The 19932-nt window shown below is 41.7% G+C and overlaps 2 protein-coding genes across 3 annotated transcripts in view; both read left to right on the top strand.

Moving 5' to 3' along the window:
• LOC136445790 (cubilin-like) overlaps positions 1 to 4121 on the top strand; it is a 30733-nt gene extending 26612 nt beyond the window's left edge. The window contains exons 16-21 of the mRNA XM_066443929.1: positions 307 to 541; positions 1072 to 1256; positions 1676 to 1844; positions 2436 to 2626; positions 3102 to 3258; positions 4000 to 4121. Coding sequence (XP_066300026.1) covers positions 307 to 541; positions 1072 to 1256; positions 1676 to 1844; positions 2436 to 2626; positions 3102 to 3258; positions 4000 to 4121 — 1059 coding nt within the window. The remainder of the gene's footprint in view (positions 1 to 306; positions 542 to 1071; positions 1257 to 1675; positions 1845 to 2435; positions 2627 to 3101; positions 3259 to 3999) is intronic.
• Positions 4122 to 4291: 170 nt separating this feature from the next.
• Positions 4292 to 19932, top strand: part of LOC136446484 (cubilin-like) — a 45495-nt gene continuing 29854 nt past the window's right edge. For both annotated transcript variants that reach the window (XM_066444867.1, XM_066444866.1), the window contains exons 1-22: positions 4292 to 4467; positions 5166 to 5331; positions 5820 to 6048; positions 6295 to 6425; positions 6866 to 7052; positions 7543 to 7703; positions 8346 to 8527; positions 9136 to 9292; positions 9760 to 9944; positions 10410 to 10569; positions 11043 to 11224; positions 11767 to 11941; positions 12210 to 12391; positions 13044 to 13212; positions 13700 to 13813; positions 14335 to 14448; positions 14855 to 14983; positions 15378 to 15510; positions 15747 to 15949; positions 16704 to 16906; positions 17628 to 17832; positions 18356 to 18556. In XM_066444867.1, coding sequence (XP_066300964.1) covers positions 4381 to 4467; positions 5166 to 5331; positions 5820 to 6048; positions 6295 to 6425; positions 6866 to 7052; positions 7543 to 7703; positions 8346 to 8527; positions 9136 to 9292; positions 9760 to 9944; positions 10410 to 10569; positions 11043 to 11224; positions 11767 to 11941; positions 12210 to 12391; positions 13044 to 13212; positions 13700 to 13813; positions 14335 to 14448; positions 14855 to 14983; positions 15378 to 15510; positions 15747 to 15949; positions 16704 to 16906; positions 17628 to 17832; positions 18356 to 18556 — 3655 coding nt within the window. In that variant the 5' untranslated portion in view covers positions 4292 to 4380. The remainder of the gene's footprint in view (positions 4468 to 5165; positions 5332 to 5819; positions 6049 to 6294; positions 6426 to 6865; positions 7053 to 7542; positions 7704 to 8345; positions 8528 to 9135; positions 9293 to 9759; positions 9945 to 10409; positions 10570 to 11042; positions 11225 to 11766; positions 11942 to 12209; positions 12392 to 13043; positions 13213 to 13699; positions 13814 to 14334; positions 14449 to 14854; positions 14984 to 15377; positions 15511 to 15746; positions 15950 to 16703; positions 16907 to 17627; positions 17833 to 18355; positions 18557 to 19932) is intronic.

Here is a 19932-nt window from a genome sequence, read left to right on the forward strand (position 1 = left end):
CTCCATTAAAATTGATCCGCCAAAGATAAACCCTTGAGAACAACCTTTCACCTCTGACTTTTGAACCCTCCAGGTGCTGTACATTACATTCCCAGAGTTCCACCTTGAACAAGCCATGAACTGTCAGTACGACCAAGGAGGTTTTATATATAAAACCTCCTTGGTGGAGTTATGTTGAGTTATGTTAGTACGACTGAGTGCGGATCCACTAAAATTGATCCACCAACGATAAACCCTTAAGAACGACTTCTTCCCTCTGACCTTTTCACCTCTGACTTTTTAACTTTTCACCTCTGACCCTTCCAGGTGCTGTACATTACCTTCCCAGAGTTCCACCTTGAACAAGCCAACAACTGTCAGTACGACTGGGTGCAGATCCACGACGGCGCGTCGGCGTCCGCCTACCAGATCGGGAAGTACTGCGGCACGACCGCGCCGGATCCGATCACCAGCACGCACAACCAGCTCTACTTCTGGTTCCGCTCCGACCAGTCCGTGTCCGGAGACGGCTTCACGGTGGTGTGGCAGTCTCAGGACCCTGGTATGTCTTGTATAACTTATAATTCTTAAGCCACACTTATTTGATTTGTTGGATCTTTGACATTTTCCATCGTGAAAACAGATAGAGGGCTAGGAGAAAAACTGCCGTTTGACTCGGTTCACTCAGAGTCTGTATTCATGTTGATATTCCAATCTCGCATAATGATGATTCTTTTGTTTTTTTAATTCTGAGAATGAACAAATTACATGAAAACAGAGTCTAAGGGAGAAAGTCTGTACCTTGGTTCCCAGAGTTTTGAGGAGTCAACAGAGTCGGATGTCATTTTTTCCTCCCTGCCCTCTGTTTTCATGGTGACTCTGCTCGCTGAAATCTGTTTGTGAATTTTGCTGTGACCTCTTAACCGCGAACTTAAAAACACTGCAGAAATGCATGTTCTGTTTTCTGTTGCAACCACCAACTTCAAAGCACTGTGGACATTTTTTCTGTAGAATAAAATTATGTCATTTACAGTATTTACAGTTACTGTATTGTTTGATAATTTAAGAATCAATTTTCTTTCATATTTTCAGTTTGCGGAGGAGACCTTACTGGTGCTGATCATGGATCCATCTCCTCACCTGGTTACCCCGGCAACTATCCCATCAACAGAGACTGCGTGTGGCGGGTCCAGGTGTCGCTCGGGAACCAGATCACTTTTGCTTTCGCAGCCTTTGCACTGGAGCACCATGACACCTGTGATTATGATTTTGTGGAGGTACGTATATGGAGAGAGTAACAGTAACATATACAATGTATATCCACCACCCTGAAGAAATGTGTCTTAAGAGATCTCATATCTTAGTATGTTGCACTCCTGTATATCTAAACCCTCTGCAAACCTGGGGGGTTAGTGTACTAGAGATCTCCCAAACCATCTTTTTCATCAGATATACATGTATGTAACCTGGTGAATAAACAGTAATGGAGGTAATTTGTACTCTTCCATGTATCCTTTTAAGTATATTGTACCTTTATCAAATGTTTTGGGTAATTTATAAAAGATGTTAACATAACAATTTTCTTTACTGAACAAAGATCATAATCTTCCTACTAACATCTGCTTGGAGAGTAACTTAAATGGTCCAAGATCTTTGAAATGCTACAGCGTTCATGTCATGATTTTGATTCCCGTAGATTCTGGATGGATACACCGAGACTGACGCCTCCCTGGGGAAGTGGTGCAGCACCCCCGACACCCTCCCCACCCCCATCACGACCCAGGGGCCGTTCGCCTACGTACGCTTCCACTCCGACCAGAGTCTCACCGACACCGGTTTTCTCATGACATACAGCGCTCAGCAAAGTAAGCATGAAACTTCCAGTCCCCTGTTAGTTGTTGTAGTTGATTGTCACTTTTAGCCCGAGTGTCGTCCTAGTTAGTTCCAGTCTGGTTGGTGAAGGGAGAGCCTGGAATTAACAAGGATGACACTCATTAGGCTTTGTCATTTTGACTTAATGTTTCTCTTTGGTTGTTTGAGCTTTCAGTCCTCAACAATTACACTAATCTTGCTAGCATCTAAACTATTATGCTTTGTAAGTGAATGGCATGAATTGAATGTTAAAAAAACATGTTAAAGATTTCAATGCAAGAGTTCCTTTCATAAGAATATCGCATTATGTTAATCTCCAGTATGTTATTTGACAGTATGTCCCAGTGGCGCAAACAGTAATGCAGTCATGCTGCTGTTTAGCCATATGGATCAAATTCCATGAATCTGGGGGTGGGGTTTGATCCTAGGGTCAGCCCCAGCTGGGTATATTGTAAGGGATTGCATTCGTCATTTCAATCTGAGGGTGACATACATGTAAAGCCAGATACTTGAAACATCATGGTACTTTACCTTTAATTTGAGAGGATTTTTTGTGATCAACATGTGTTTTTCTTTACTCCCAGTTGGTGGAGGCTGTGGTGGGCTGTTCACGGAGGATGAGGGCATCATGATTTCTCCCAACTACCCCAACGCCTACCCTCACAACCAGGAGTGCGTCTGGGTCATCCGGGTGGTCGACACAGAGGTCGTAACGCTGACCTTCACAAACATGGATGTGGAGGCTCATGGGAACTGTATCTGGGACTATGTGGAGGTCAGTACTGTCACTGCAAGAGAAAACCAACCTTTCAATTCTCCAAGGCTCCTATTACACCACTTCCATCTTAAACATGTGAGCTGCCAATATACAATATTGACTTCACTGCAGACTTACACCAAGACAAAGAAATAAACAATTAAACAAACACACCAACTGATTACACTACCTCAATGGTGAAACACAGAAGGATGAACTGATGAATTGCACGTTTACTTGACTCCTCTTAGATGAGACGTAAAGCCGTAAGTCCCATGTTTAAGGCGCGCTACACCTTGAGCATGGTTAAGAACCCAGTACACTGATTGAAAAGTGTAGCGATCCATCTGGGTGTGAGTGGATTAAACCTTACAGTCAGGTCTCTGGGTTGACATCTTGGAAAGGTGATAGTCACCTGTTGTGTCAATCAACAAATGTGGTAAACGTTGAAGAAGAAATAAATGATTAATTCGAATTTTCTCTACATCTTCAGGTGAGAGATGGTGGTGATGAGACAGCTCCGTTTGTGGGCAGGTACTGCAACCAGACCATCCCAGCACCCTTCACTTCCACCACCAATCAGCTGTTTGTCAAGTTCCGATCAGATGCCTCACAGACCGGGTCAGGGTTCAGAGCTACCTGGGCAGTCAGTAAGTTCATTTCCTTAACCTTCTCCCTGCTGCCTGACACTGTAACCAATAGGAAGTTGGGTGCCAAGTGGCTACTTTAGTGTGCTGAAGGTTAAGTGTAAAATTCTTCTTGTCAAACTAAGAGTTTTGTTGTGACTTGGCGAGTAGAAACTGGAAGTGTTCTTCATTGGCATATTTTGATTTGGACACAAGCATGTTGCCCCCGAAAAAGACAGCTACAATGAAGTGTTGGCATGTTGTCAAGCTTTTCTAATTTAATGCATTGATCATTGTTTTTTTAATCATTATTCGCAAACATTTCTCTTTCATGTACAAAATGTACATGTATAATACTATTATGATTAACAAAGTCAGATGTCTTTTTAGACACAGATGCTAATCAAAAATCGTTTGAAAATAAGAGAGGGCCAAGAATGACACCTTGTGGTACACCACTCACTCACTCACTCACTATCCGGTTTAACGTCTTCTTTTCCCCATCATCTGGGGGTTTGACGTGCTTGCATGCTAATGGGGGAGCTTGGTGGCCACTCGCACGGTGCCTCTGTCCTGTGGATTTACATCGTGTAGGTTGAGGTGGTGGAGGTCCTCCTTGATGTTATCAATCCACTTCCTCCTTGGTCGTCCTCGTGGATTTCGGCCCTCCATGGTCATGCCGATGATTTCCTTGGGCCACCTCTCCCTGTCCATTCTTTCAAGATGCCCATACCAACGTAGATCTCTTTAATTGTTTTCTCCCAGCCTGCGGCGGAGTGTTCACAGACCCAACGGGCACTCTGCTGTCCCCGTACTTCCCCAATGCCTACCCACATGAGAAGGACTGTTACTGGGCCAAGAATGAATCCTTGTGGTACACCACATAAATCTTTTTTAATTTTCTCCCAGCCTGTGGCGGAGTGTTCACAGACCCAACGGGCACTCTGCTGTCCCCATACTTTCCCAACGCCTACCCACATTAAAATAAGAGAGGGCCAAGAATGAATCCTTGTGGTACACCACACTAATTTCTGCACTTGTTTTCTCCCAGCCTGCGGCGGAGTGTTCACAGACCCAACGGGCACTCTACTGTCCCCGTACTTCCCCAACGCCTACCCACATGAGAAGGACTGTTACTACACCATCATGCAGCCCATTGGGAACACCATCACCGTCACCTTCATAACCTTTGACGTGGAGGACCAGAGCAACTGTCTCTACGACTACCTGGATGTGAGTCTCGAAGGCTATGATTCTAAATATGGACATAGATGTTAGATGTGGAAGAAACTAAGTTACAAACCACAGGGGGTGTTTATCGATATCACAATACTGTATTGTTTAAGATAGAATTAATGTAAAATTGATTAGGATACTATAACATTTATTTTTGCAGGGACTTAATTTCATGGGAGGAGGGGGATGGTGGTGTTCTCAGTGCAACTCCGTAGTATGGTTACTGTAGTACATTTGAAAAACATATTTCACAGAGTCATGAGTTTGCGGTGGAGTTGTCACCGTGAAACCACTGCAAACATCTGAAGATTTATAGTGTAGAAAAGGGGCATAGTCCTAGAATTTTCTATCTTCTAAGAATTCTGCAACTAGAAGGTACATCTCAGACTCTTCTTCTTCTTCTTCATTACTGCTCAGCCCGCCTTGAGGTGGATTATTAGCAGCTGCGCAAGCGTTAGTAACACGTGCAAACAAGGGGTAGAAAGGGGGGTAGACAAGGACACGTGCAACGAACTGAACAACTGCCAACAAGTGAAACTTTTTGTGATGTTAGTAATTACATATTTACATACAAGGACGGGGGGCAGCTCAATGCAGCGAAGCCCGTCCCAGCTCAGTTTTGAACTGGGAGAGGGACTCCGCCGAAGGTTCTTCTCTTTGTACTAATGTTGATGCTGTATCATGTCGTTCCATAGCTGCGAGATGGCGGTAGTGCTGACTCCCCCCGCCTGGCCCTGCTGTGTGGTACGGCCGTCCCCGCCCCTGTCGTCTCCACCCAGAACGTCATGTGGCTCCACTTCCACACAGACGCCTCCGTGGCGAACAACGGATTCAGGGCAACCTACGATACAAACCAGGGTGGTATGTTCAACACTTTCTTGTTTGTGAAGAATAACTAAGTTTTAGAAATTGTATTATTGACGTTTCCCTAATTACTTTATGAATTATCTTTTCCTAGGAAGCAAGACAGTCATGATCAATTATTTGATTTAAGAAAATCAACAAATTTCCTAAATTCATCCCTTTTGCACAGTTCTTTTTAACCTCCCTCCTGCCTTACCCTGTAACCGATAGGGAATTAGGTGCCAAACAGCTACTTCAGTGTACTCAATGGATATTGCCACACCAGTTTGATTTGTTAGTCCTCGGATGTTAGAAATGATGCTAGATTGAAATATCAACATAAAAACAGAGTCTGTAGCTTAGTTTCAGGGAGTGAACAGAGTCATTATATGTCACATTTTTTCTAATTTTGTAGGCCTGGGGATACTATACGTCCTCGTCGTGTGCTCTTTGAATGCTGTCTTACTAAAATAATGTCTTGTTCTCCCTGTACTTGTGTTGAAAAGGATGTGGAGGTTCCCTAACTGACGATACTGGTGCATTTACCTCCCCGGGCCATCCGACCAACTACCCGCACGGCGCACGCTGCGTCTGGTTCATCGAAGTTGATCCTGGCAAGGTCATCCGTTTGACCTTCCACACCTTTAACCTTGAGAATCACGCAAACTGTAACTACGACTATGTGGAATTGTACGACAACACTACGTCCACTAGCACCGGAGGCCTCATTGGAAGGTCAGGCTTCTTTTGCATTACTCTGATATAAAGTTACATAAATGTTAGTTACATTTTTGTCACAGAAATGGATTTGTATGTAGGGAGGTGGATTGAAGTATGAAAAAAAATTGTACTTTAAGGAAAAGGTAATGATTGCACACAAATTTAAAGATAGAAAAGCTAGCTGTATTCTCCATGTCTGACATTTTTACATATTTCATGTTATTTCATGAATTAACGCCCTCTTGTGACATGCCTCCACAGGTATTGTGGCACAGCCATCCCCCCTGTGGTAACCAGTGCTGAGAACGTGATGACAATCATTTTCCAATCTGATGTGAGCATCGCCAGGGAAGGATTCACAGCATCCTATGTGGCCTTGGATGCATCTCTATGTAAGTTAACACTGATAAATAACAGATTTTTTTTTAATTGTCAAATTTTGCGTCATTAGTCTTTCTGAAATCTTGATGAACCCATTGTAGAATTCTTTGTCAGCTTTCAGTATAAAAGTGCATGATCCACCAAAACAAGAAAAGCAGAAAAAAATCAAAACCTGAAGTATGTCCAGAACAGAAGATACAAAAGCAGGAAGTTCTCCTGCAGTACCAAGAAAATCTGCTAGAAGGCCGAAAAGCGACCTTGACCATTTTCTTCCCAAGACCCGTAGCCTCTTAACTTATTGCTGGCCAAAGTATGCGGAAACACAAAAGACAAGCAAATACACAATACCTCCTGATACACTCTTTCACGAGTTAAAACCATTTGTGTAAGACTTGTTTTTGCATAGCCTTAAAACCTTTGTCTGAATGTTGCTTGTTCCCCTCCCCCTTAGTGTGTGGCAACGCTCTGACCACTTCAACTGGCATCATCGAAAGTCCGAACTTCCCGGGCAACTACCCGCACAACCGTGAATGTGAGTGGACGATCACCGTGCCAACAGGACAACAGATTCGGCTCAACTTCACCACCTTCAGCATCGAGAATCATGCCAACTGCAACTACGATTACCTGGAAGTGAGGTATGTGAAATAAATTGAATGTGTTAGTTATGCTGTAGTATGTAATAATATCTGAGGCTATTTTAGGACACTGTGTGCTTTTCTCATGGTTTTTATGATTGAGATTTTGTTTCACAGATTCTGGTCATTTATTTGATTGATTGATTCTAAATTCTGCGAGGAAAAGTGCTTGTTTGGCAGAAATTTTGTGAATAGTCATTAAATGTAGTCCAGATCTTCATTTGAAAAGAGTATTCATGGGTTGGTGGAAAAAGCAGTCCAGTCAGGACAGAGGAAAACACAGTCCATTCTTATCAGGGGTTGGAAAAACAGGTCCAATGATGGAAACTTTTTCTGTATCTGCTTGCACCTCCCAGCAGAGGGCCAAAGAATTGCAACAGTCTAGTACCCTATGATTTCTTCCCATATATCCCAACATGAAGCCCAGAGCTAGCTAACTAGTCCGTTGAATGTTGTTACTTATAGATTATACTTTTTGATCTAATTACAGAAATGGCGGCTATTCCACCTCTCCGCTGATTGGCACGTACTGCGGTACGACCATCGACAACCCCATCATCTCCCATAGCAACCGTCTCTACTTGAAGTTCGTCACGGACTACTCGCTTTCCGGGCAAGGCTTCCATGTGGAGTACGATGGCACAGCCACTGGTCAGAAGTGAAACTGTCCATTGTGAAATCTTCACGTTTTTAGGCCACACCAATTTAATTTGTTGGTTCTCGGATTTTTTAAAAATATGCTTAAGTGGAAAAACATGTCTAAAAGAAAGCCAGAGGACCAGGTTTACACCTAGGGTGCACTCAGTTTTAAGGATTGAATACAGTCACATTCAAGTTCTCCTTCCTGCCTTCTGCTTTTATGTTGTCTACTTGCTATACTATCATTTTATAAAGTCCGAGAACCAAGGAATTTAATTGGTGTGGCTTAAATGTTTTAGAGATTTGATGTTGTCTTAAGTTTGTAATCATGTTCAACCTTGGATTTTTCATAATTCTGGTACATTTTTTATACTTAGATACATGAAAATTGTTTTGCAGTAGGAGATATTTGCTTGTAAAAATCATATGATATTTTTTAATGATAGTGTTGAGTATGCTTTATCTTTTGATGTAACGTTAGACATTTTCTAGAAGAATTCAAAACAGTTTTTTTTAAAATTTAACAAGACCCGGGCAGCTCATACCAATCATATAGCATTTGTTAACAAGTCTAGCCTTTAAAGTGATGGATTTTGTAGAACATTCTTAATTAAAGTAGCAGTGTGTTTAAACCTTACAACTTGTTCCATATAGGATGTGGAGGCACCCTGTCCACCCCCACTGGTACATTTGTCTCTCCCAACTACCCACTACCCTACGACCACCAGGGAGAGTGTTACTGGCAGATCACTGTAGCTGAGGGGTCCGCCATCTTGTTGACCTTTGTCGACTTTGACCTTGAGAGTCACAGCAGCTGTGTCTATGACTACGTCAGAGTGAGTATCGTCATTGCATTAAGTGATAGATTTGACCTTAATACCAGAGTCACATTGTCAATGATTTTTCGCCAAGTATCGAGCATATTTTTCGCCTGAAAATCTTTCCTCTTCCATTGGACAGTGCTTAGTGATCTGCAAACATGGGCTAATCTCTAAAACTCACAATCAAGAGGACACTGGCCATATTCTGGTCGAAAATATCCTTTTGAGCTAGCATATACTGATGAAAGGTAGTGGATAGTACCTGAAACATCTGATCGTTTCCAAGATCTATCAAATTGCTTGAGTAACTGTTACCTTGTGTATCTTATTACCTGGATATCTTACCTTCAGCAAGAAGCTTGCAGAAATTTCCTTACTGTCTGACGTCAGCTTAATGAGTAAACATTTGTTTGTTTGTTTGTATTGCATATCCAGTAAACCGCCTCATGGCATAACACACCAGGTTTGTACTGAACGGTACAAGCTGCATAGCTCCGGAGAGATTCATTTGATCTACTCACTCTGGAAAGGACCCCTACAAAGTAATTTTGAACATATGATGTTTACTTTTCTGAACACCTGGAACACATGTTTAAAACACCTTTTCTGCACCCCCCCCCCAGGTGTATGATGGTCCTGATGTCCTGGCCCCCCTGATGGTGAGCCTGTGTGGTACAAACGTCCCCCAGCCTCTCACCAGCTCCACCCACCAACTCACCATCAAGTTCAGAGCGGACTACTCCGTAGCCGGGCGAGGTTTCCAGGCTGCCTACCACAGCCGTAAGTCAATCTTTCTCGTCACCTACAAAATCTTGTTTTAACCTGTCCATAGCTTCTTGAGTTATGCCGGTCAATGCATGAGAAAACACAAACAAACACACACACACAAACACACACACACACACACACACACACACACACACACACACACACACACACCGAAAACAACTTTTGAATAATGAAGACAGGAATATGTAGAATTTTAAAGGAATACATTAAATTCTACCGCTGTACAAGTACTGTTTGGCTATCGTGTATTGGTTACTAAAAGTATTGTAAGTTTAGTCTATCAATAAGTCAGTTGAAATTATGATTGTTATTGCATATAGAAATCCTGGGTCCATTTAGGAAAGACATATTAAGTGCCTTTCTCAAGGACAAAACGTGACATGTCAGTGACCTGTTGGTTCTGGGCTGAGCACTCCAACTCTAAACATGATGCCATATTACTTCCTTCCTCTCTACAGTGTGTGATCGTACCATCACTGGCCAGACCAGTGGAGCCATAGCCAGTCCCAACTACCCCGCCCCGTACCCTCACAACCGGGAATGTACATGGATCATTCAGACTACACTGGGAAATGCTATCAATGTCTCCTTCACCGACTTTAACATTGAAGACCACTCTACCTGCACCTACGACTATATCCAGGTAATACTGTCAATCTTGAAATGTTTGTGGTGGTTTTCTTTACACAGTTTTCTTCACCATGAATACATGTGAGACACTTGGAATATGCATTTCTTGTGCATTGCTACTGTACGGAATTGTTTCAACTACAAACTTAAAACACAGCAAAAATGTCCTTTCCCCTTCTACCACAAAAACAAATAATGAAGGTAATATCATCAGTTTCTTCTTAAGAACACATCATAAGAACACTACCACCTGGATTTGGGGTTAAATGGTCGTTTTGGGGGTCGTCACCCAAAATGGGGGATGAAAAGGAGGGAAAAGTCACTCTTTTTAACCCATCTTTCCCTCCTTGGGTCCAGGTATAATGGGGTAAGGACCCCCAAAATGTCCGTTTAACCGGAAATCCAGTTGGTAGTGGAATGTCTTCTCCACATCTTTGTAATAAAAAATTCATACAAAAACTTCCTCCTTTTTTATCAGTTCCGTGACGGCTCCGATGCCAACTCACCTCTGCTTGGCACGTTCTGCGGCGCGACCACTCCTGGCGACGTTCGCTCCACGGACAACAACCTATGGATCAAGTTCAAGTCTGATGCCTCTGTCGCTCGCAACGGCTTCAGGTTCGAATGGGTTATGGACGGTAAGTCTCACCCAAAAAATCTATTCATTTGTTCAAGTTAGGGTATCCTTAATGCAGAAGAACTTGAAATGTTTGTGGTGGTTTTACTTCTATGTTCTCTATGGTAACTTCTCCACTGCAAATTCATGAAACTGTGAACATACAAGGTTAATCTCCAAAATGTATTGTTATTGTACTGCAGAATTGTTTCAACCGATAACTTAATATGCTGCAAATCTTCCTTTGACCTTCCAAGTCGAATTAGGTCTCATTGCAAATAGAGACAAATTTACAGTAACCTGTAACATGGTACATACCACACTGTAAAACGTGATACAAACAAAAATCCCTAGCTCGAAATGCCTTTTAAAAAAAGAAACCAGATTATCTGGCATCTGTCCTTGGTCCTGAAAAGACAATCATCTGAACTTGCTTAGGTTTCCATTGAATATTGAACATTAATTCACTATGATTGAATGATTCCTTCCTTGTAGGTTGTGGAGGGAACCTGAATGGTCCCACTGGGGTCCTGAGTAGTCCGAACTACCCCAACCCGTACGACCATCGGCGCGAGTGTCTCTGGTACATTACCGTGGACCCAGGGAGCAGCATTCAGCTCACGCTACACGACTTCGACGTGGAGAACCACCCCAACTGTAACTATGATGTGCTGGAGGTAAGCAAACTCTAAAGCTCCTGTTGCACATAGCAACCAAGGCTTCCCAATCTTCTCCGGACCATGATTGGCAGTTGTAGAAACAGTCTGTTAGAATGCTATTAAATAAGCTAAAATAAGTTTCAGACTACCTGATTGATTGTGAAGCCACAGTTTCTATGTACTGTCTGTTTTGTACTTAGTTAACCTTTTGCCCTTCATGATAGTCAGCAGTTGGCCAAATGCGACTTTTTCAAGGTTGCTGTAAATCTTGAAACGTTTGGATTGGTTTTAAATGTTTTCCCAGTTTTTGCAGTGGCTTTCCACTGTGAAATATTGTCACTGAAAGCAAAAATTGTATATTTCCATGGTACAATGTACATTGTAGGACTACAACAGTACTATACTACAGAATTGTTTCAACCACGAATTGAAAACACAGCAAAAACCTCCTTTTCCCTCATACTGCTAAATTAAGTCCCTGCAAAAATATGTGAACACAAATTTACAGTTAACAAAAACAAACAAACAAACATGGATAACTCTTTGATATTTGTCTGCAGGTATATGGTGGCCCAGACTTGGATTCTCCCCAGCTGACCAGAATCTGCCAGAACAATGACTTTGCTCAGGAGATGCAGCTGTCCAGCACTGGGAACTCCATGGTGGTCAGGTTCGTGACTGACCAGTCTGTGAGCGGACGTGGATTCAACGCCACTTACAACGCTGTCCAAGGGGGTAAGCAGTGATGATAGAACAGCTGCCACTTGCACTTTTCAATTTCAGTCGACCAGGGTATCTTGTTTCATTTTTCACTTTCTAAGATTTTGGAACAGTTCCATTTGTAATGTTAGTACTGTGAAAAGAAATTGTCTTGTTTTGATACCAAGAAAGATGTTTGAAATCCTCCCTGGTTTGTGTGCAATGTCAATTTATAGTAATTGGTGTATATAATTTGTTATTTTTTCATGAAAAAATAAACATGTATCTTCTGTACTTTTCATAGGTTGTGGTGGAAACTTCTCTACCCCAACCGGTATGATCCAGTCTCCCAACTACCCCGATGTGTACCCGCACAACGCTGACTGCACTTGGACCATCACTGTCGACCAGGGCAAGATCATCGTCCTCACCTTCGACTCTTTCCTGATCGAGTCGCACTCCTCTTGCAGATATGACTTTGTGGCTGTAAGTGTGATCAAACATAGCTAGGCCACACCATTTTAATTTCTTGGTTAACGGAATTTGAAAAAAAAAGTTAGATTGGAAAATCAACAGGAAAACAGAATCTCAAAGGAAAGTTTGTACTTTGGTGCACACAATTTCAGGGAGTGAACAGAGTCCGGTGCAAGTTTTCACCCCAGTCTTCCGTTTTCTTAATTTTTTGTGTGCTAAAATTAGAAAAAAAATCTGTTAACCAAGAAATTGAATTGGTGTGGCCTTAGATTTAAAAAGGATAATGAAAGTATAGCCTGATGACCAGGTTAATTCCTTGTGTAGTTAGCTTTATGAAGCTTTATGAAGTTTTCCTGCCTGTCCTCTGCTGTTATGATGTCCGCTGGCAATATTTTAACTTTCAAATGCCTTAGAACCCAGGTAAAGGAAATTAGTTTGTTTAGCCATATTTTGGTTCTGCTGGCACGTACATGTAGATGTACACATAAAATCTTCTTTGATGATGGCTTTCTGTTATCAATTAATTAAGGATTCGCTAGAAACTTTAGGCACCCTCAGTCATAATTTGCTTGTGAAATACACGCTAAAATATGATGCATCAGACTGTAAAATGAGATTCACTTCAAATGTTTTCAATGGCATGCTCATTCTTTGTTTCTGTTAGTTGTACGACGGCCCCGACCCCAGCAGGAATGGTTCGCTGATCGCCAAAGTGTGCGGCAGTTCCATGCCTGATCCCAACACCTTCCGCACCACGGGCAACCAGATGTACATCAGGTTCAGCTCCGATTCCAGCGTCGCACGGCGCGGATTCCACGCCACATACAACACTGGTTAGTAATCATCAAGATTTTTACTTGTTTTACTTTAAATGTTTGAAATTCAACTTTTACTTTTTTGTTTTGCTGTCTTGTTAAGTTCAATATTTGCTTACATTCAGTAAAAGATCCTTCATCATGGTTAGTGTCCTACTTTGCATACAAAAGTAAAAATTGGTTCACATTTGTTGTTCAAACTCAACAGAACTATGTGACAGCATAAAAAGGATCTCTTTGTATTGTGCCTGAAAAGTTCTGAGCATTGTCTAAATTGAGTAAAATAGGTTGACTTATACATGTACAGAGATAGACCTTTAGTATACTGAAGTAGCCTTTTGGCTAACAATTCTTAAAAGGTTGCAGGGTTGGCTCCTTTCCTTGGTGCTGAAAAAGCAATCAGTTGAGGTTACTTATTAAGGTTTCCACTGAAAATTTCTCATGAAATATCTTCTTGTCTTTTTTTCCAGGACTGTTATTTTATACTGTTCCTCTTTTCTTATAGGGTGTGGTGGCCTTTTGAGTGCCGATACTGATGGACAGCTGACTTCTCCCAACTATCCAAGCAACTATGATAGCAATACAAACTGCAGCTGGATCATTTATGCCAGTGGAGCAAGTAAGTGGGGAGAATTGAATTTTCATTGTAGGGCTCCGATTTCAGCAACGATATTTTCCCCATTTCTGTTTTAAGAAATTGAACTTTACTCTGAGGTAATAATGTTAGAAGGTGGACATGTGGTTAGCGTTGCTGACTTGGGTTCAAATCCCTCGCATCCCTGAATCTTGTGCCCTTGGGATAGGCTCTTCACACCGATTTACTCATCTGACTGAAAATGAGTACCTAGTACATTGTAGTTTTTGTTAGGCTGTCCTTTTGGACGGGATGTCCTTTTGGACAGGATGTAAAGCCAGGGGGCCCATGGTGGAGTTGTGTCACACCTCCAGCATGGTCAAGATACCACCACACTTATCAAAAAGCATATAAAGTGTCTATCCCAGTGTGAGTAAGTCAAATCTACAGCCCAATCCTACCCAGCGTGTACTTAATGTAGAAACTGGTGTGTTATGCCTTAAAGTGGTTTACTAGTCATTTGATATCATTAAACAAATTGAATATCTTTGTTGTCTTTTTCTCAGCTGAACATGTGACCTTGACCTTCACCCACATGGACACAGAGGACAATAACGGAGACTGTGGTGACGACTACGTCATGGTTCACGATGGAAACACACCACAAGCTCCCATGCTTGGTAAGTTATTCATACCAGCAACTTTCAAACTTAGGCCACACCGATTTAATTTGTAATTTCTTTGATTGGAGTGATGATACCCTGGAATGATGATGATGATTCTTTGATTTAAAAGAAAATTGGTTAGCTGGGAAATTATAATGAAAACAATTTAGCCTAAGAAACCAAGTCTTTATGCCTTGGTGCGCTCAGATTTGTGAGTGTATGCCTCACAGTCATATTCAAGTTTCCCTCAGCTTTGTGATGCTTGCTGTACTTTTATTGTACAATGTGTGTCAGAGAAGTAGGGAAATGAACTGGTGTGGACTAACAACGCTTATAAATACAAGGTTGATATTCAGCATAGCGAAGACCTCCAGCTTTGAAATGTTTTCTGTCATAACTTTCTATGCTTTTGTTTTTTCAGGTACCTATTGTGGCACCCGTATCCCCCCTCCCATCACGTCCTTGGGCCAGTACCTGACCGTGACCTTCACCTCGGATCCCTCCGTCCAGAGGAGTGGGTTCAGCGCACTCTACACCAAGTCCATCTCTTGTGAGTAGTGACCGATGTGTAATTGAGTTGTTGTCTATCATACTCTATGAGGAGTAGAATTATTGCTTTGCCCACAGAAAGTGAAGTATTATTTGTGTGTGTGTGTCTGTGTATTTCGGTGAATGTATGTGTGTGATGTGTGTGTGTGTGTGAATATGTGTGTGTGTGTGTGTGTGTGTGTGTGAATGTGCCCTTGCATGCATGTGTGTTTGTACAATTCCCGATATACACAATTCAGCGAGTGAGGCTAATTCTGTCTTTCAGAAGGACAATGAAGAAGCATGGGTAAGAGGGTGAAGTCTGCCATCTCTGATTGCCATGTTTTGCATTTTGTGCCATGAAAATCACTTTGACTTTCGGGAATTGTTAATGGAAATGTTTTTTGACCCTCTAGCTTGTGGAGGAGACCTTATTGCAGAGCACGGAGCGTTTAACAGCCCAGGGTACCCGCAGAACTATCCCATCAACACCGAGTGTGTGTGGACCATCACTGCATCGCCTGGCAACAGGGTGCAGGTGTCATTCAGGTCAGTCACTGATGACCAGGCTTTTAGCTAGGATTTATAGACAAGGGGTCCAATAATGAGGGGGTGTGTGATGCGGGGTTTAGGTGTGTTCTGCATTATCATACTTATAGAACATGACCCTCTTAGAAGACCATTTAAGGCCACACCAATTTAATTACTTGGTTAATGGATTTTTATTTTTAATTTTATCAACCAAAAATAAATCACTTACTTTACTTTAATTTACTTTTACACAGCTTGTTCGACTTGGAGAACCACAACACCTGTACGTACGATTACATCGAGATTCGCGAGGGAACCGACGACAACGGCGCGCTGCTGGGACGATTCTGCGGACAGACCGTTCCGGCGAACGTCACCACCGGGCACCAGCTGTGGATCAAGTTCCGCTCCGACTACTCTCTGACCGGAGCCGGCTTCATGGCACAGTACAGCATGTGTAAGGACTAGAATCATTTTTGGTGATGCCTCAGGGGCGAGCCTTTTAGTACCTGTTAGTACCTACTCTCTGATTGACCGGAGCTGGCTTCATGGCACAGTACAGCATGTGTAAGGACTATAATCATTTTGGTGATACCTAAGAGGCGAGCCTATAAATACCTGTTAGTACCTACTGTCTGACTGGAGCCGGCTTCATGGCACAGTACAGCATGTGTAAGGACTAGAATCATTTTGAGTCAGACACAAAAATAGAAACAATATGTACAATGTACAGTGTACCATGTACATTTGTATGTCCAATGATAATATTAGTGCATTACTTAAAATGATTTACTGTACAGTATTGTAAGTTAGTTCTATTGGTCAATCAGCTATGAATATCCTTTGGTGTATGTGCACATGAGCACTTTGATTGCTACAACTAAGGCCACACAAATTTAATTTCTTGGTTAACGAATTTGTTTTTTAAATTTTAGCACACAAAAAAATCATGTAAACAGAAGGCTGGGGTGAAAACTATCACCTGACCCTGTTCACTCCCTGAAATTGTGTGCACCAAAGTACAGACTTTCCTCTTCTGAGATTCTGTTTTCCTGTTGATTTTCTGTTTTCCTGTTGATTTTCCAATCAAGCATTTTTTTAAAATTCTGTTAGCCAAGAAATTAAAATGGTGTGGCCTAAGGTGTTGTTGCCTCTTGGATGCTAGTAGGTTTGAAAACCGACACTGAAATATATCCTCTCTTTCCACACAGTGCATGGTGGTGATCTAACCGGTCAAGCTGGACAGTTGGCCTCTCCGCTGTACCCGCGCCAGTACCCCAACAACGTGGACTACATCTGGACGATCTCCGTCGGGTCGGGAATGCGAGTCCGCGTGGACTTTGTCCAGATGAACATGGAAGGCTTCCCTGGTCTCCCTGGGATCCCAGTTACCTGTTCCTTTGATTGGCTAGAGGTATGCATTTAGTTAACCTTAACTTAAGCCTACTAAGGTTGTCGTTTTTCACCAAATTTGTACTGGTGATGGGGTTAGGCAGCAGGGAAAGGGTGTACATTTTTGCAAAAGGATCCAGAAATCCTAATACCTCTGTGGCATTAATTTTTTTCTATAGAGACCACCCCACACAGTGTTAACAAGTGTCTATATACTTCACCGTATTCAATGTAAACTGTGGTACCTGAAACTAACAGTGACAGTGTACCAAGGTACAGACTTCCCCTTAGGCCACACCAATTTAATTTGTTGGTTAACGGATTTAAAAAAAATGCTAGATTGGAAAATCAACATGAAAACAGAATCTCAGAGGAAAGTTTGTACTTTGGTGCACGCTGTTTCAGGGAGTGAACAGGGTCAGGTGCAAGTTTTCACCCCAGCCTTCTGTTTTAATGATGTTCTTGTGCTAAAATTTTTTAAAAAATGTGCTAACCAAGAAATTAAATTTGTGTGGCCTTAGACTCTGTTTTCATGTTGATAATTCAATTTAGCATTTTTTTTCTAATCAGAGAGCCTACGAATCAAATTTTGTGGAAGAGGTGAATTTTTTTGCATCCATCCCAACAAGTAAATTTCTGTCCTGTGACAGAAGGACGGGTCCTGGGGACATACAGCCCTGGTGTTGCCTGAAGTCAAGTTTGTGCACCATTAGTAATGATTTTGTTTCACTTTGTTTCCACAGTTCCGTGATGGTCCCAACCCCTCCTCTCCACTGATTGGTAGCAGAGTTTGCAGTACTGTCCTACCCTCGACCGTGTACAGTACCGGTAGTATCGTCCGCGTGGCCTTCCACACCGACTATAGCGTCACAGGCACGGGATTCTTGTTCACCTGGCTGGCTGAGCCCTACGTGAACCCAACTGGTCAACCCGCCACCATTGCACCAGGTAAATCCATGTAGGACAGCTGTCATGAACTACCAAAAATAACTTTTCTTGTTTTTCTAGTTTTTCTCATTTTTCTTAACTCGTGGACAAATTTTCTTACATTAAGAATTTCAAGAATGAATAAGAAGGAAAAATTGAAGAATTAGTCATATTCTTTCTATGGAAATTCTCACAACAAGGAATACTTAATTTTCTTAAGTTAAGAAACTGTTTTTCAACAAGATTTTCACCCTCAAAAATTTCTAAAGTCTAAATTTCTTGTTTTTATTGACAAATCTCTTTGTGAAGAAGTGACATGTTGGTAAAGTTATGTATCACGCTAGTACAGAATTATACCCATTTTTTAATTCTGAAGGCAGTTGCTGCTATACATGTAGGTGTGGCAAGAAGAAGTTATTATATCCTTAAGATTTCAGTCCTGCTAAAAGAACATCCTGCTACATACAACCCAGCAGATAGTACTTAATACAATTTACATGTGTACACTGCTTTTATTTAATACTCTGACACCTTCCTCCAACAGGGGTGTGTGGAGGTGATGTAATAGCCGGCAGCACCCCCCTTCCACTGGTCTCGCCTGGTTGGCCGAACGGTTACGACCACAACTTGGACTGCACCTGGACCATCCGCTCCCCTGTCGGCACTCACGTTCGTCTCACGTTCACCGGCATGAGCATCGAGTCCCACGGAACCTGTAACTACGACGCTGTCACCGTTATTGATGGTCAGTATGTCACCTTTTAATGAAGTATTATATATGCGTTTGTGAAGGTTAGACATCCAGGTAAACAATATAGAAAGAGAATTCAGACTCCACAACTGGATAAGAATTCGGAGATTCATTTTCGGACGTTTCGAGTGACATCCATCACTCTTCTTCAGCCTCACTATAATGAACAAGCAGAACTAACCAGTACTTATTTACAATAGCTAGAAAAAAACAATTTTATAAGTTTATTATGATTTCTTACAGCCACAACAGGACACATGATTTACAGTTAATAATGATATTCTGTAGTAATTTATCAAGTGTATCGACATGCATTATGAAGAATGAAAAATGTTGTCTTGAATATATTTTCCTTTTCTTCCTTTTACTTTTAGGGGATAACCCCCAGCCTCCCAAAGGTGATGTAAATCTGTGACTGTGTGTGTTGATGTGAAACTTACTCACAAACTAACAAATTTCTTTGCTTGCCACCGGAGCTACATGTACTGGTGTGTTTTGCAGTTTGTGTCTGGTTTTGGCATTTCCTAACTCACTAACAACATCTTTAGTGTGTGTGTTTTTATGTGTGTGCTTACTAACTCTCTCTATAGTGTGTTTGCATGTATAACATTGTGTAAGTGTGTGTGTGTATGTGCAAGCTTGTGTGCATGTGTGTGTGCATATGTATGTGTGAGTGTGTGTGTTTGTGTGTGTGTATGTATGTGTTTGCTACCTAACTCACTAATGTCCAGTTGTCATATTTGCAGGACAGATGATAAAACTAAGGATGCTGCAGAATAAACTTCATTGCATGATATTTTTTGCAGATCTTGAGCCACTAAATCATGACCTCAAAATCTACTTCTTGTATTTTCACATTAAATAGTTGAAAGACAACAAATTTCTTAAAGAATTTCTCCAAAGTATTTGGTGTTTGAAGTTGGTTTGAGGTCACAACTGCTTGCAGCTTGTTTAATTACGTCTTTTCGAGGACTGCATGAATCCTGTGATCTTGAGATGAATAACATTTTTGTTACGCAACTCCAAGCAGATGTAAGGACCCAACTAGTTCTCAGTGTTTTAGACCAGTTTTTGCAATATTTAGTACTCTCTTTTAGCATTTCACTTTGTTACAATATGCCTCATACTTGAAAGATGATCACAGCGTATTACAGAGATAAGATTGATTAGCTTTGATAAGAGTAACTACCAACAGACATAAGACTAAGAGGAGGCAAATTAAACTGACTGCAATACTTAGCAAAAAGTGCTAAATGTTGCAAAAACAGGACCGTGTAATACACTGAGAATGAGCCAGATCTTTATTACATCTGCTTGGAGATTAACTGCTTTGGTGTCCTAACAAATGCTGCTTCTTAATCCCTATTTTC

This window comes from Branchiostoma lanceolatum, chromosome 12 (genome assembly GCF_035083965.1).
Source record: "Branchiostoma lanceolatum isolate klBraLanc5 chromosome 12, klBraLanc5.hap2, whole genome shotgun sequence".
In the NCBI taxonomy this organism is placed as follows: Eukaryota; Metazoa; Chordata; class Leptocardii; order Amphioxiformes; family Branchiostomatidae; genus Branchiostoma; species Branchiostoma lanceolatum.